Below are 13,844 nucleotides of genomic sequence, written 5' to 3' on the forward strand. Positions count from 1 at the left end.
TATTCCTAGACTAAGAAAAGAAACATGTGCCATAGTCAAAAATCCCAGAAAAACTTTCTTCCATGAAAAGACAAAAAGGGAAAATAAAGAAAGAACAAAATACATTCTACATATACAACTTATTTTAAACCCATTATCCAAATGTAGGACTGTATACATTTTCTACTAAGCCCAGCATGGTTTCTATTAGGCTGATACGGATGTGGCAGGCCCTTGACAGATAAAGTATTACTTACTTTCATGTCCATCTACGCTTCTCAAACATTTTCACAGAAAGTTACATGGCAGATTTTAAAGTAAAAAAGAGATACCAGAAATTCAAGAAATAATGAACACTCTAGACTGTAATGCTTTAGTTAGAAATCATTGACACAAAAGAAATAACAACTTATGAATATGAGAGAAAATCAAATTCCTAGGCACTTGAGATCTTTAAAAATTTTCTGTAGAAGAAAACTGTTTACTAATGCACGTCAAAGTCTCAAATTAATAATTGCATTCTATCATATGACATTCCTTAAAACAATTTAAAGGAAATACATGCAATTTCTAATTTCCTATTTCAAATAGCAGAGCAAAAAACCACTTTATGGCTTACATGATTTGACCTGATTTTGCCTAGGCCTTCAATTTGCCCTTATAACTCTCACTCTCTCACTCAGTACACTTCACTCACACTGGCTCTTCTGTTTCTTGAACATAATGTGCTTTTCCCCAATTCTGGGCCTTTATAGAGTGTTGTTCCCAGTTCTTCAAGTTAAGTTCTCAATCTGTTTCAGGTCAAAGGTCCAGCACTGGTGAGATGTCCTCTAACTATCTTTGCTAGTAGCAACCCCTCCCCACCCCTTCTATTCCATAACACTCTGTTTACTGTCTTCAAAGCGCTGTTCACAGTATGAAATTACTTACCTACTTTATTTATCTGTCTCCCCTATTAAAATAATAATGATAATAGCTAATATTTATTAAGCACTTTGTATGCCACTGTTTAATATATATTAACTAATTTAACCATTTTATCAACCCTATGAGGTATACACAAAGATTATACTCACATTACTGATGAGAAATCTCTTATTCATTAAAAGTATCTCCAGTGCCTATAACAATGTCTGGTCCATAGGAGATAGTCAATATTTTTTTACAAATGAATCAATAAATGAATTTTAGAGGTGCTCTATTACACACTAAAGGTTCTTATATTTTAGGCCCTACAGAGCTTCTCTATAAGCTATTGATTTCCCAGAAAAAAACTATCTCATGGCTATAAACGGAAATCTCTAGCTTGTTTTTTTTTCAGGAATAAGAGGAATCATGTGAGCAAGAATAGATTTAGCACAAAACATGTACTATTGATATGTGAGCTATTAGAGTAACCATCCTCTGAGAGTGTTCATTTTGGAAGAGACCCTAAAGCTTACTCTAGCACAGTGGTCCCCAACCTTTTTGGCACCAGGGACCAGTTTCATGGAAGAAAGTTTTTCCACGGACAGCGGGTGGGGGAGCTCAGGCAGTGATGCGAGTGATGGGAAGCTGCTGTAAATACAGGTGAAGCTTTGCTCGCTCGCTCGCCTGCCATTCACCTCCTGTTGTGCGGCCCCCGTTTCTAAGTTTCATGGAAGACAATTTTTCCATGGATGTGATGGGCAGGGAGCAGCAGAGCTCTGCGGCCCAGTCCCTAACAGGCCATGGATTGGTACCAGTCCACAGCCTGGGGGTTGGGGACCACAGCTCTAGCGAGAAGAGTGACACTCAGTACATTAAAATCACACAGCTACTAACTGACCTCAGAAGTCTTATTTCCTTTTAGGAGGGAAAAATCAAAACCACTGCAAATTGAAAGTTATATAACACTCCAGATAAAAATACCAAGACTATGAAGGGTTAATCATTTTTACATTATAAAAGCTTTTTATATTATAAAAGTGATTCACTCTTCAATCATTATAGGAAGGGATTCTAAGTAAATGGCTCCCCAGTAGTCATATATGTTCGACATAAAGTCTCAATACTAATTTAGAATACAAGAGCCATTTGCTGCTTCTTATTTGGGTATTCCAAGGTTAATAACCCTTTAAATGAGTATCAGTAAGATTCTAGCATCTCACAAGGCTGAGTGAAGGACATTTGAAGTGCAAGATTCCTTCATGGTAATTAACTATAAAACCCCAAATTTTTATAGCCTGAGAACTAAATGTGAAGAAATTCAGTACATCCCAGGAGGCAAAGGGGCTTGGGAGGGTTATCTGAAAAATACAATATACTCTTGAAGATATCAGAAGCACACATGAGCTTTGTGAATAAGATCAAGTGCTAACTCATCTGTGAAACAGATGTTTTCTTATTATTGAAAACTGGCAAAGATCTAGACTGACTAAAAGGATAAGCCTGTCAACATATTCACATTCACCATGTGAGGAAGAAAGAAAAACACTATCCTTAGGCTTAGCTAGTTTGTGAAATCATACAATCATAACATGCAATTTATCATAGAGTCAGTTTAAAGTTGCTGGGGTTTCTTGGGGGGAGTGGTAACAATCATAGCTCACTGCAGCCTCTAACTCCTGGGCTTAAGTGATCCTCCTGCGTCAGAATCCCAAGCAGCTAGGACTACTGGCATGCCACCACACCCAGCTAATTTTTAAATTTTTTGTTGAGACAGGGTCTTGCTATGTTGCTCGGGCTGGTCTCAAACTCCTGGGCTCAAGTGACCTTACCACTTTGGCCTCCCAAAGTGTTGGGATTACAGGCGTGAGCCATCACACCAGCCCCAATAGTCTTTATATTCAAACAGATGAGGGAGCCACCTGCTAAGGATGAGACAGGATGGAAGGGTGTAGGAATTAAGGCTTGGTGGGAGTACCAAGGGAACCAAGCTGAAACAGGAGATAAAATTTGCATGATTACATAATTGTTTTCCCCAAAGACTCAGCAGCCATGGTGCAGGAGCAAAGGATAAGCCGTCAGTGCTATTTTGAGGGTAAAATGAAAAAGCCTAGGGGAAAGAGAGGCAAAGGATAGGCACTAACATCTCTCAAATATTTTTCCCATCATTAATTCTGAAGTGATCTTTTACTTCTATCTTATTTATTTACAAGAAAAAAAAAATAACTAGGTCTTCTGAAAAATAGTTCCTTGGCCCGGAGTGTAGCTTCTCTGTGATGAGATTATTTTAAGTAAATTTTATTTTTGGTCTCTGGATTACTTTGTAAGCAGGGACATCCTATATCTGGATGGCAAATGCTAGCTTTGTACTTCATCTAGGGCAAAAGAAGTCTGTGTAACTTATTATATTCAAATGAACTATTAAAATAAGTATCTATGTAAATACTCTCTCAGTACATGGAAAAAATCAGAAGAGACTATAGATAAAATTAAAAGTTGATTTTATTTTTAGGGCTCTGGGATTGTATATTTTTATTTTATTTTTTTTTGAGATAGTCTCTTGCTCTGTTGCCCGGACTAGAGTGCCATTGCGTCAGTCAGCCTCGCTCACTGCAACCTCAAACTCCTGGGCTCAAGTGATCCTCTTGCCTCAGCCTCCCGAGTAGCTGGCACTACAGGAGTGCACTATCACACCTGGCTAATTTTTTCTATTTTTAGTAGAGACAAGGTCTCTTTCTTGCTCAGGCTGGTCTCAAGTGGGATTGTAGATTTTTAAAAATTTGCCAGCATTTTTACAATGCTAGAACTATAATTGTTTTTAAAATATAAAACAAATAAAAATCCCGAGTATACACAAGCTATCACAAACTCAGAGAATTTCAAAGGAAAAAGGCATTGCTTGATACTAAAGTTGGCCCAAGTATACATCATTGCTACTTTAACATAAAACAAATGGCAAGAGATTTGTCATTTCCACAAAATTAAAAAAAAAAAAATTCTTCACAAAATATCTATCATCAAGAAAAAGAAAATCAATGAGAGCATTACCTTGTCTTTTGACTGTCCTTGTCGAGCAATTGCATCATACTTAATTTTTCCTTCAGGATCCACCTGAATGGCCAGTGCATTCGACATTTTTTTCTTTCGTCCCATATCCAGTGGATACTGGGCCACATGGATCTCTGGAAAAGCACCTCCATCTCCAAAATCCTATAGAAAGAAAGAAAGAAAGGAAAGAAAGGAAGGAAGAAAGGAAAGAAAGAAGGAAGGAAGAAAGAAAGAAAGAAAAAGAAACTATTTAGTAGTAATTTGAGATTCAAGATATATTCATTCATTCAACAAATAATTATTGAGCCCTTAGTACGCTAGATGCTGGAGATATGGCAGAGGTCCCTGCCTCTTGTGGAGTTTACATTCTAGTACGCAAAGACACAAAAAACATACTCTTTGGTTTGTGATAAGTACCATGAAGGTTATACCGGGACTGGAAAGAGGGGCTACTTTCGATAGGGTGGTTGGGACAGCCTCTGTGAAGAAGTTAACATGTGAGCTAAAGCCTGAATGATAAGAAAGCAGTTATGGGAAGCATTTTTTAAGCAAAGCAAACAGCAAGTGTGAAGGCCCTGTTGCAAGAATAAACGTGGCATATTTTAGGAAATGAGAGTTCAGTGGGGCCAACAGCTTCTTAAGAACAGTGAAGCTGTCACATAGGTTGCATGGGTAGACAAATACCAGACCATGAAGGGGCTTCCAGGCATGGCAAGGAATCTGGATTTTATATATGTGGCAGGAAGAAACTAAGCAAAACATTTAAGACAAGGCAAAGATTTTCACTTTAACATATATATAACATATATATATTTAGTGAGGAACAGGTAAAGCTGTACTTAGGGCAGAAATGTAAAGAATTTTTTCTTGGAATCATTTTATTAACATGGTATCATTTATTCATTGTTATGTGAGAAGCAAATGAATAGGATGGGAACAACCCAGAAATGAGTTTATCACATTTCTACTGGTAATTATATACAATTATTTAGGAGAGAGAACTACAACTTCTAAAGTAGAACAGCCAAATAAAGTCTGTCAATGAAGTTTAATATTTAAAAAAAGTATATAATCAAATAAACATATGAAGATCAAGTGTAATTTTTGAAGTTTTTAAGTACCATTTGCTTAGTACCTTTTAATTTAAAAATCATAATTCATACTTATACTATCTCATTTAATCCTTACAATTCTTATTTTCATATGGAAAAAATTAAGGTTTATAAAAATTAAGTGATTTTTCCCAAGGTCTTACAGTTAGCATATGCAGGACTTGAACCCAGATCTTTGACTCCAAAAAGCTTTGTGGTTTTTTTTTTTTTTCTTGATTTTTAGTTTTTAAATTTAGAGACAGGGTCTCCCTGTCCCCCAGGCTGAAACATGATCATAGCTCACTGTAACCTCCAACTCCTGGGCTCAAATAATCCTCCCACCCCAGCGTCTCGAGTAGCACACACCACCATACTAGGCTAATTAAAAAAAAATTTATTTTGTTTTTTTAGAGACAAGGTCGTGCTATGTCGCCTAGGCTGGTCTTGAACTCCTGGCCTCAAGTGATCTTCCTGCCTTGGCCTTCCAAAGTACTGGGATTACAGGTGTGAGCCACCAGGCCCGGCCAGCTTTCTATTTTCTGCTCCTCTGAAATACCTTTCTTTTAGCTCAAAAAAGCCAAATTAGCACTACCAAGACATGATAAAAATATATATATACATTAATCATTTGATAAAAAAAATTTTGTGAAAATAACCACTTTTACAAGACTTCTTCAGGCAATATTCCATTAGATCCAAGATATATGAGTTCCTAGGTACAATATTCATATTTGCTAAAGATAGCACTAAAATTTTTGAAAACCAACAGAATAAAACTGAAAGACATTTTCTTGTAAATTAGGCAGAAATAGTTAAAGCATTCCTAAGAAAAGTGCTTCCTGTACCCAGGCCATCAATCTGACACATGCTCACATTTGCTAGAGTTCTTCAACTATAATAAGCACTTCAGAACTGTAGATGTAGCATTATGTGGTCATTAAGCTTGCCAGAAAATCATAGCTTTTACTTTGAAAACTAGAACAAAATGCCTTCTTCCACAGAACATTCACTCCCCTCAAGAAGCATCCGTGGCATTTCCAAATTAGCTGGACATTTTTGTTTGATTCTCAAATAAACTGTTCTGTTCTATCAGGATATATGAAACCTTTGATAGTCAAGTAAGATTTTAAAAAGCTAATAGCAACCAAGTATCATAATGCTGAACTGCAAGGATGAGCTTTCCATTGTATATAAAATGATGCCTGCCACCTCCATTCTGTAATCTATTCAAAGACCAAAGAATATTTATAATCTCTAAAAAGAGACACTCAAGTCCTTTATTAAATAATGCCAATCACTATGTTTCTGCCCCAGATAAGACTCCTTGATGGCCCAGGCGTGGTGGCTCACGCCTGTAATCCTAGCACTCTGGGAGGCCGAGGCAGGTGGATCGCTCAAGGTCTGGAGTTCGAGATCAGCCTGACCAAGAGCGAGACCCTGTCTCTACTAAAAATAGAAAGAAATTATCCAGCCAACTAAAAATATATATAGAAAAAATTAGCTGGGCATGGTGGCGTATGCCTGTAGTCCCAGCTACTTGGGAGGCTGAGGCAGTGGGATCACTTGAGCCCAGGAGTTTGAGGTTGCTGCGAGCTAGGCTGACCCCATGGCACTCACTCTAGCCCGGGCAACAAAGTGAGACTCTGTCTCAAAAAAAAAAAAAAAAAAAAAAAAGACTCCTTGATGATCTTTTATTTTGCTCTGTTTTTCACAAATTACATTATCACAGAGAACAGAAACAGCAACGAAAATCCCTTAATAATTATAGTAAGACTGGCCCTTCACACACTAGAATTCATAAGGACCAAAGAAAAGCTGAGGAAAAAAAAACAGGGACTATGTTAGGACAAGATATGATCTAGCGGGACGTTCATCTTATAGGCTCTATAGTCCGGTACGCAGGGGAATGACTATCAAGGGAGAGGTTGAGAATACAAATGGCTTCTGGTAGTGTTCTAAGGAACAAGTTTCAATTTAACGAATACTGTGGTCACCTCTTAGTGGCATGTGAGAAAAAGGCATGAGCCCTTGAAATTTGTAAAGTAAACATCGTAAGCACATAAGGATAGAATATAAGACTAACTGGGTACAAAAGTGAATGTTTTAGCCACTTCAGATTTTTAACAGGGTATGAACATTCTGTGGAACATGGAGGAAGAAAATTTGCAGGAGTCAGAATGAATATGGGGAGAGAGAGAAGAAAAAGTCTTGATAAAAGTGGAGGAGATCTTGAGGAGGCAAAGTATTTTAGTCTCTATTATTTGCTTTTCTCCCTACATAAGTGGTCAAGTATGGGACTGCTACCATGGAATCAGGGAAAGGAAAATGTATTAAACTGATGTATGAGATCTTGAGCAATTAGGAGAATAGGTACTGCCATGGAAGTTTGTTCTTTGGGAATAATAAGATAGAGATACAAAAGGATCACTCCAGATTCTTCCTTCTCTCTCACTGCCTCCAAAACAACCAAATGTTGTCTCTTATACCTCCTAAAAATGAAACATGAAATCCACTTTCACTCTTATTTTAATCTTATTTTCCCATTATTTTCCATATGCTATAATTCCTGGATTTATAAAATGTTAGTTTCTTTTGTAAATGTTTGATAGTTTGACATAAGAATAGACAAAATGGTACAATTCTCTAGTGATCACAAAGCAGTGATAGATAACAAACAAAAAGAAAAAGATAAATCTTCCGAGGGAAGGACATGTCTTGAGAGCTCACAACCAGAATTTCTATCACAACGAAATTCATAATCAGAGGTTCTAGGGTTTAAATTTATGTTATAGAGTACAAATTTCAGCACAACTTTAAAAATGCAAACTGCACATCCATATTTACCTCTAATAACCGAGGTATCCAGCCTTTCCGATATCCGTATGGGGGAGGTTCTCTTCGGGAGGATACCAGTGAGGTCTGCCGTGATCTCTGGGATCTTGCCTTTTCTTCAGCCTCAAGCTGGTCCTGAGACAGCTGAGTAGGTGCAGGTAAAAAGCTATAAGCAAAGATAATAAAAGTCAGAATTTTGAAAAAACTCTTACATTTAATTTGTTTATTGCAATTTGGCCACTAGAGACAATTTTTCCTAGAATGCTTTTTCCTTTCAGCAAAAAAGCAGAATTTTCAATGATTTATGGCAGTATTCAATACCAGTCATTTTCTCATGTGTGGAAATAAAGAAATGCTCAAAGGCATACAGTAAAAACATTTGACTAGGACAAAGGCAATTGACATCCAGAATAAAAAATTAACAGATTATTTCACAAAATAAACTATTAAGCTTTTATGCTTCCATTTTTGTTTCTTATAAAAGTAAAGTAAACATCCTTAGTTACCCAGGGACCACCTGTTTAATATGCGGTTTTCTAAGTATCCTAGCTATTCTTAATATTCCTTACTTTTAATTATTTTAGTGTCAATGCTAAAGAACTAGGATTAAAATTGAATGTAACAAAGACGCAGATAAAAGAAAGAAAACACAAGTTGCATATTTAAGTGCATTTTACCAACGGTATCTAGTTTAGAATGTAATTTAAAACTTAAAGAGGTCAAACAATCAAAGGAGAAGCCCTGAAGATGTAACTTATTATTTAATCAGGCCGGGTGTGGTGGCTCACGCCTGTAATCCTAGCACTCTGGGAGGCCGAGCCGGGTGGATCGCTCGAGCTCAGGAGTTCGAGACCAGCCTGAGCAAGAGTGAGACCCCGTCTCTACTAAAAATAGAAAGAAATTATATGGACAACTAAAAATATATATATACAAAAAATTAGCCGGGCATGGTGGCGCGTGCCTGTAGTCCCAGCTACTCGGGAGGCTGAGACAGGAGGATCGCTTGAGCCCAGGAGTTTGAGGTTGCTGTGAGCTAGACTGACGCCACGGCACTCACTCTAGCCCGGGCAACAGAGTGAGACTCTGTCTCAAAAAAAAAAAAAAAAAAAAATTATTTAATCAAAGTAACCTTTTTACTAAACCATTCTTAACAATTTTTAAGTATTATAAATGTTAGTATATTGACACCCAAAGTACCACAAAGGGATTCGACAGATGAATACAGTTAATGGAAAAAATAATTCAGATTCCTTTGTGATTCTTGGCTAGTAAGCATACTTGAATAAGCAGTAGACCTTATTCATTTATTCAAAAATATTTATTGATTACTTAGGTTCAGGCACTTTGCTAGGAAGGCAATGAGACTGTAAACTGAGAATGATAAAGACAGCTTACAGTCTTGCAGGGGAGAAAGACAATCATACAAATCCATAATTAAAAATCATATTATGTAATGAAGGAAAAGTGCAGAGTGCTACGACAGCATTCATCAGAGGGATCTAATCCAGTGTGGGGAGGTCAGGTAATGTGATGGCCAACAGCCCAGAGTTCAAATCTTATCTATGCCGCTTACTAACCTGGATAAGTTACTTACCTCTCTGAACCTTTTGTCTCATTTGTAATGACACATCATAAGAGTACCTATTTCATAAGGTTCTGGTAAGAATTTTTTGGAGACAGAGTCTCACTCTGTTGTCCAGGCTAGAGTGCCGTGGCGTCAGCCTAGCTCACAGCAACCTCAAACTCCTGGGTTCAAGCGATCCTTCTGCCTCACCCTCCCAAGTAGCTGGGACTATAGGCATGCGCCACCATGCCTGGCTAATTTTTTCTATATTTTTAGTTGTCCATATAATTTCTTTTTATTTTTTTAATAGAGACAGGGTCTCGCTCTTGCTCAGGCTGGTCTCGAACTCCTGAGCTCAAATGATCCACCGGCCTCAGCCTCCAAGAGTGCTAGGATTACAGGTGTGAGCCACCTCGCCCGGCCAGGTTCTGGTAAGTATTAAATGAGAAAAACCATGAACCAGTTGGCATAGTGTCTAGATACTGTTCAATACGTGTTCCATAAATGTTTATTTGGAGCTGTGCCATGAGTCTCCCAGTTCGGGTTAGCTGCTCCCCATCTAAGCTCCCACAAGACCCTCAGCATACCACCACAAGAACATCTATCTTACTGCATTTCAATCATCTGTTCTTTTACCTATCCTTCCTTCACTAGACTGTGAACAACCTGAGGAATCATGCCTTGTGCTTCCTTCATCCCCAATGCTAGCTCACAGCAGGGCTCCTTAAATGTGTGCTAGAGAAATAAATTCACTCTACCCCTGGCACTCACCATCTTTATGTCACTACAGCCTTTTCTTTCCTGAAACAAACCATCTCAGAATATTTACATTTGCTATTCACTTTGCCATAAAATATTCTATTTATTAAAAACAATTTTGCCTGCTTTTATAGACAACTCTTCCTCAGAAATTTTAACAGTACGCATCTTAGCTGGGCCACTGACCAACTGATCAACTGAATATAAACCAAGGTCCTCATGATCCCCTCTTTGGGTTAATTATTAGGTTGGTGCAAACATAATTGTGGTTTTAGCATTGCTGAAATTTGCCTTTGATATTGGAATACATTTAATGTGGTTGTGTTATACATAATTTTAATGCACATTTCTCGCTTTATTTTTTTTGCTAATGACTTACTACTTGTTTATTTTATATTTATTTTAGACTATAGAAATGATGTTAGACAAAAAGCAAATGTGAGCGATTTGCTTATTCCAGTTCAAAATGGGTAATAAAGCAGCGGAGACAACTTGCAACATCAGCAACACATTTGGCCTAGGAACTGCTAATGAACATACACTGCAGTGGTGGTTCAAGAAGTTTTGCAAAGGAGAGGAGAGCCTTGAAGATGAGTGCAGTGGCCAACCATCAGAAGTTGACAACAACCACTGAGAGCAATCCTTGAAGCTGATCCTCTTACAACTACATGAGAAGTTGCCAACCATTCTACGGTTGTTTGGCATTTGAAGCAAACTGGAAAGGTGCAAAAGCTCAATAAAATTGTTGTTTTGAAGTGTCGTCTTCTCTTATTGTATGCAACAACAATGTACCATTTCTTGATGGGATTGTGATGTGCAATGAAAAGTGGATTTTATACGACAACCAGCTGGAGAAAACCAGCTCAGTGGTTGGACCGAGAAGTTCCAAAGCACTTCCCAAAGCCAAACTTGCACCAAAAAAAGGTCATGGTCACTGTTTGGTGGTCTGCTGCTGGTCTGATCCACTACAGCTTTCTGAATCCCGGGGAAACCATTACATCTGAGAAGTATGTTCAGCAAATTGATGAGATGCACTGAAAACTGCAACGCCTACAGCCAGCATTGGCCAATGGAAAGGGCCCAGTTCTTCTCCAGGACAATGCCCCACCGAACGCCGCACAACCAATGCCAACGCTTCAAAAGTTTGGGCTATGAAGTTTTGCCTCATCCGCCATATTCACCTGACCTCTCGCCAACTGACTACTCCTTCTTCAAGCATCTCCACAACTTTTTGCAGGGAAAACACTTTCATAACCAGCAGGATGCAGAAAATGCTTTCCAAGAGTTCCTCAAATCCCGAAGCACAGATTTTTACATTACAGGAATAAACAAACTTATTTCTCATTGGCAAAAATATGTTGATTGTAATGGCTCCTATTTTGATTAATAAAGATGTGTTTGAGCCTAGCTATGATTTAAAATGCAGTCCAAAACCGCAATTACTTTTGCACCAACTGAATAATTTGCTAAGACAGCTCACAGAACTCAGGGACACACGTTTACTGGTTTATTATAAAGGATATTACAAACGATACTACTGATAAACACCAGATGGAAGCTACAGACAGCTATGTAATCCCCAAGGCTGGTCATTTAAAGATTGCATTCTGCCACTGCAATTTTAAGCGCACAACACCCATGCCATCTCTAGGAATTTTTCCTGTGTGTCCATTTCAAATTCCACCTTTTCCATAAAGCGTTCCCTCATAACTCTACTAGTCTAAGTCACAGTGCCTCATACCTGGGGGGCACTCAAATGTTTGGAGCCTATAACGTTTACTGAAGGAAACTCTCCAGGCTGTATAGCTCATTCCACCTAATTCCTTTTGCATTAAGGTTAGTACTACAAAAATAAGCATTTTGTGTTGTTTCTTAATTTTATATCTGCATGCCTCCTACTCAAACTTCTCTGAAGCCGAAGACATCCTTCTGTATACACAACCCCTAGGATAGAGTAAGGCACCCAACAGAATTTCGGCGAATCAAAATTCCCGAAAGAATTTTCTGATTAAACCATTTTTAGGATTCATACTGTCATCAACCAGGAAAAATACGTGAGAAGAATGAAGTTTGTTAAGGGGGTTCAAGCTATGTCCTAAAATAATTACTTTCTTTACAACCTTCTTGAACACTAGACTTTTCTCGTTGAGTTCACACGTAAAGTTTTTCTACTTAGGTGGGTAGCAAGGTCACGGACTAGAGGGAGTTGCATAACTTCTTGGAATCTCCCACTTACAGCATCTTTATCTTACAGGCGGGGAGCTCTTTACATAAGGTTACTAAGGCAACGCGCAACAGCAAAAATCGGAGGTGGTTCTATCTACCGAAGAAATTCTAAGATCCAAAGTTAAAGTGCGGAGCAGCGGCGCACATTAGTAGACAGTGGCCACTACCGTGGCTCATTTAAAATCTCCGTTCAGCTCTGGGCCCCTTTTATTCAGGAATCCTCGTTTCGGGAAACCAGTGCACAGCGAAAAGAGAGATGCCGCCGCAAGTAAACCGCCGGAAAGCCGCGCAGTCGCATCCCGCGCGCTCCACTCCGCCCAGACAAATAAGCCGCTGCCCTCCACAACCCCATCGAGTCCACCCAAGCGGCGGACCCGAGGGAGCGCTCTCCACACCCTGAAAGATGCTCTAGCGAAAAACTTGTGCGACTCCTGGGCGTCTGAGGCCACGCCTCGGCTTTCGGCCTCAGTGAGGGGGCAAACTAAATCCTGGAAGCCGCTCAGCAAAGACCCCAGCTTTGGCGAGGCCTAGTCGCCACGGCGGTCGTTGCGAAGGCCTAGCCATAGTCTTGGCCCACGACACTCTGTGCTCCGGGCTAGGTCGCCGCCCGGAGAGTGTGGGCAGAGAAATAAAAAAGATCGGTACTCCCAGACCCTTCCGTATCGAAGACCCGAGTCAACAACCCACCTGGTGAGCGCCATCTTCTTCCGCTTCTTCCAGCGCGAGCGACAGCACCGCGGGGCGGGTCTTTCCCGGCGACACAGAGCGTAAAGGAAGGAGCACGCAAGGCGCAGGCCCCTTGGCCGAAAGGCCTTCTGGGATCTGTAGTTCTTTGGAGAGGAGTACAATCCGGTTCTATTCTGACCAGACCAAGCGTTATCAGGAGATAATCCCGTCCGTTAAGAGCAAGTATATAACTCGATTACTCGTGTACTGTGATATGATAGGGTGTTCCCTAGGCAAAATTGCGAAGTTGGAGGGAGATGCCTTTTATGCCGCTTTATTTCATTCCTCACTCAGTCCCATTCTCCTATTAGGGGTACCAAATGCAAAAGCTTTCCAGGGACGGCAACTTGAAGTGAAAGGGCCAGAGGGTTTTAAAACGATACTGTGAGACTGGCGAATGGGGAGTTCTTGGACGCTCTGAAAACATTTACACTCAAAACTGTTATTTAAGCAGTATTCCCCCGCCCTCAAAACACTCTCTTGAGGAGGTATTTGTGATACTTAGTAAGTTACTGGGTGTTTGGGTTCTCTGTCCAGGTTATGACTAGAGGGAAATCACAGTGTCGGCCTGGCTGAGATCTCTGAAGAAAAACACGTGTCCTAAACTCATTCTTCCGTTGGCAGAATTCAGTTCCTTGCAGTTGTGGGATTTAGGTCCTTATTTTGTTGTGTGCTGTCAGTAGGGGCCACCCTCAGTTCCTAGTGGTCACTCT

The 13,844-nt window shown here is 39.5% G+C and overlaps 1 protein-coding gene across 2 annotated transcripts in view; it reads right to left on the reverse strand.

The window, feature by feature from the left end:
- Window positions 1-13,139, reverse strand: part of SNW1 (SNW domain containing 1) — a 29,786-nt gene extending 16,647 nt beyond the window's left edge. For both annotated transcript variants that reach the window (XM_069465173.1, XM_069465172.1), the window contains exons 1-3: window positions 13,093-13,139; window positions 7,869-8,022; window positions 3,934-4,095 (exon numbers count right to left, since the gene is read on the reverse strand). In XM_069465173.1, the coding sequence (XP_069321274.1) occupies window positions 3,934-4,095; window positions 7,869-8,022; window positions 13,093-13,106 (330 nt within the window). In that variant the 5' untranslated portion in view covers window positions 13,107-13,139. The remainder of the gene's footprint in view (window positions 1-3,933; window positions 4,096-7,868; window positions 8,023-13,092) is intronic.
- Window positions 13,140-13,844: the final 705 nt, after the last annotated feature.

Source organism: Eulemur rufifrons, chromosome 2, assembly GCF_041146395.1.
Source record: "Eulemur rufifrons isolate Redbay chromosome 2, OSU_ERuf_1, whole genome shotgun sequence".
In the NCBI taxonomy this organism is placed as follows: Eukaryota; Metazoa; Chordata; class Mammalia; order Primates; family Lemuridae; genus Eulemur; species Eulemur rufifrons.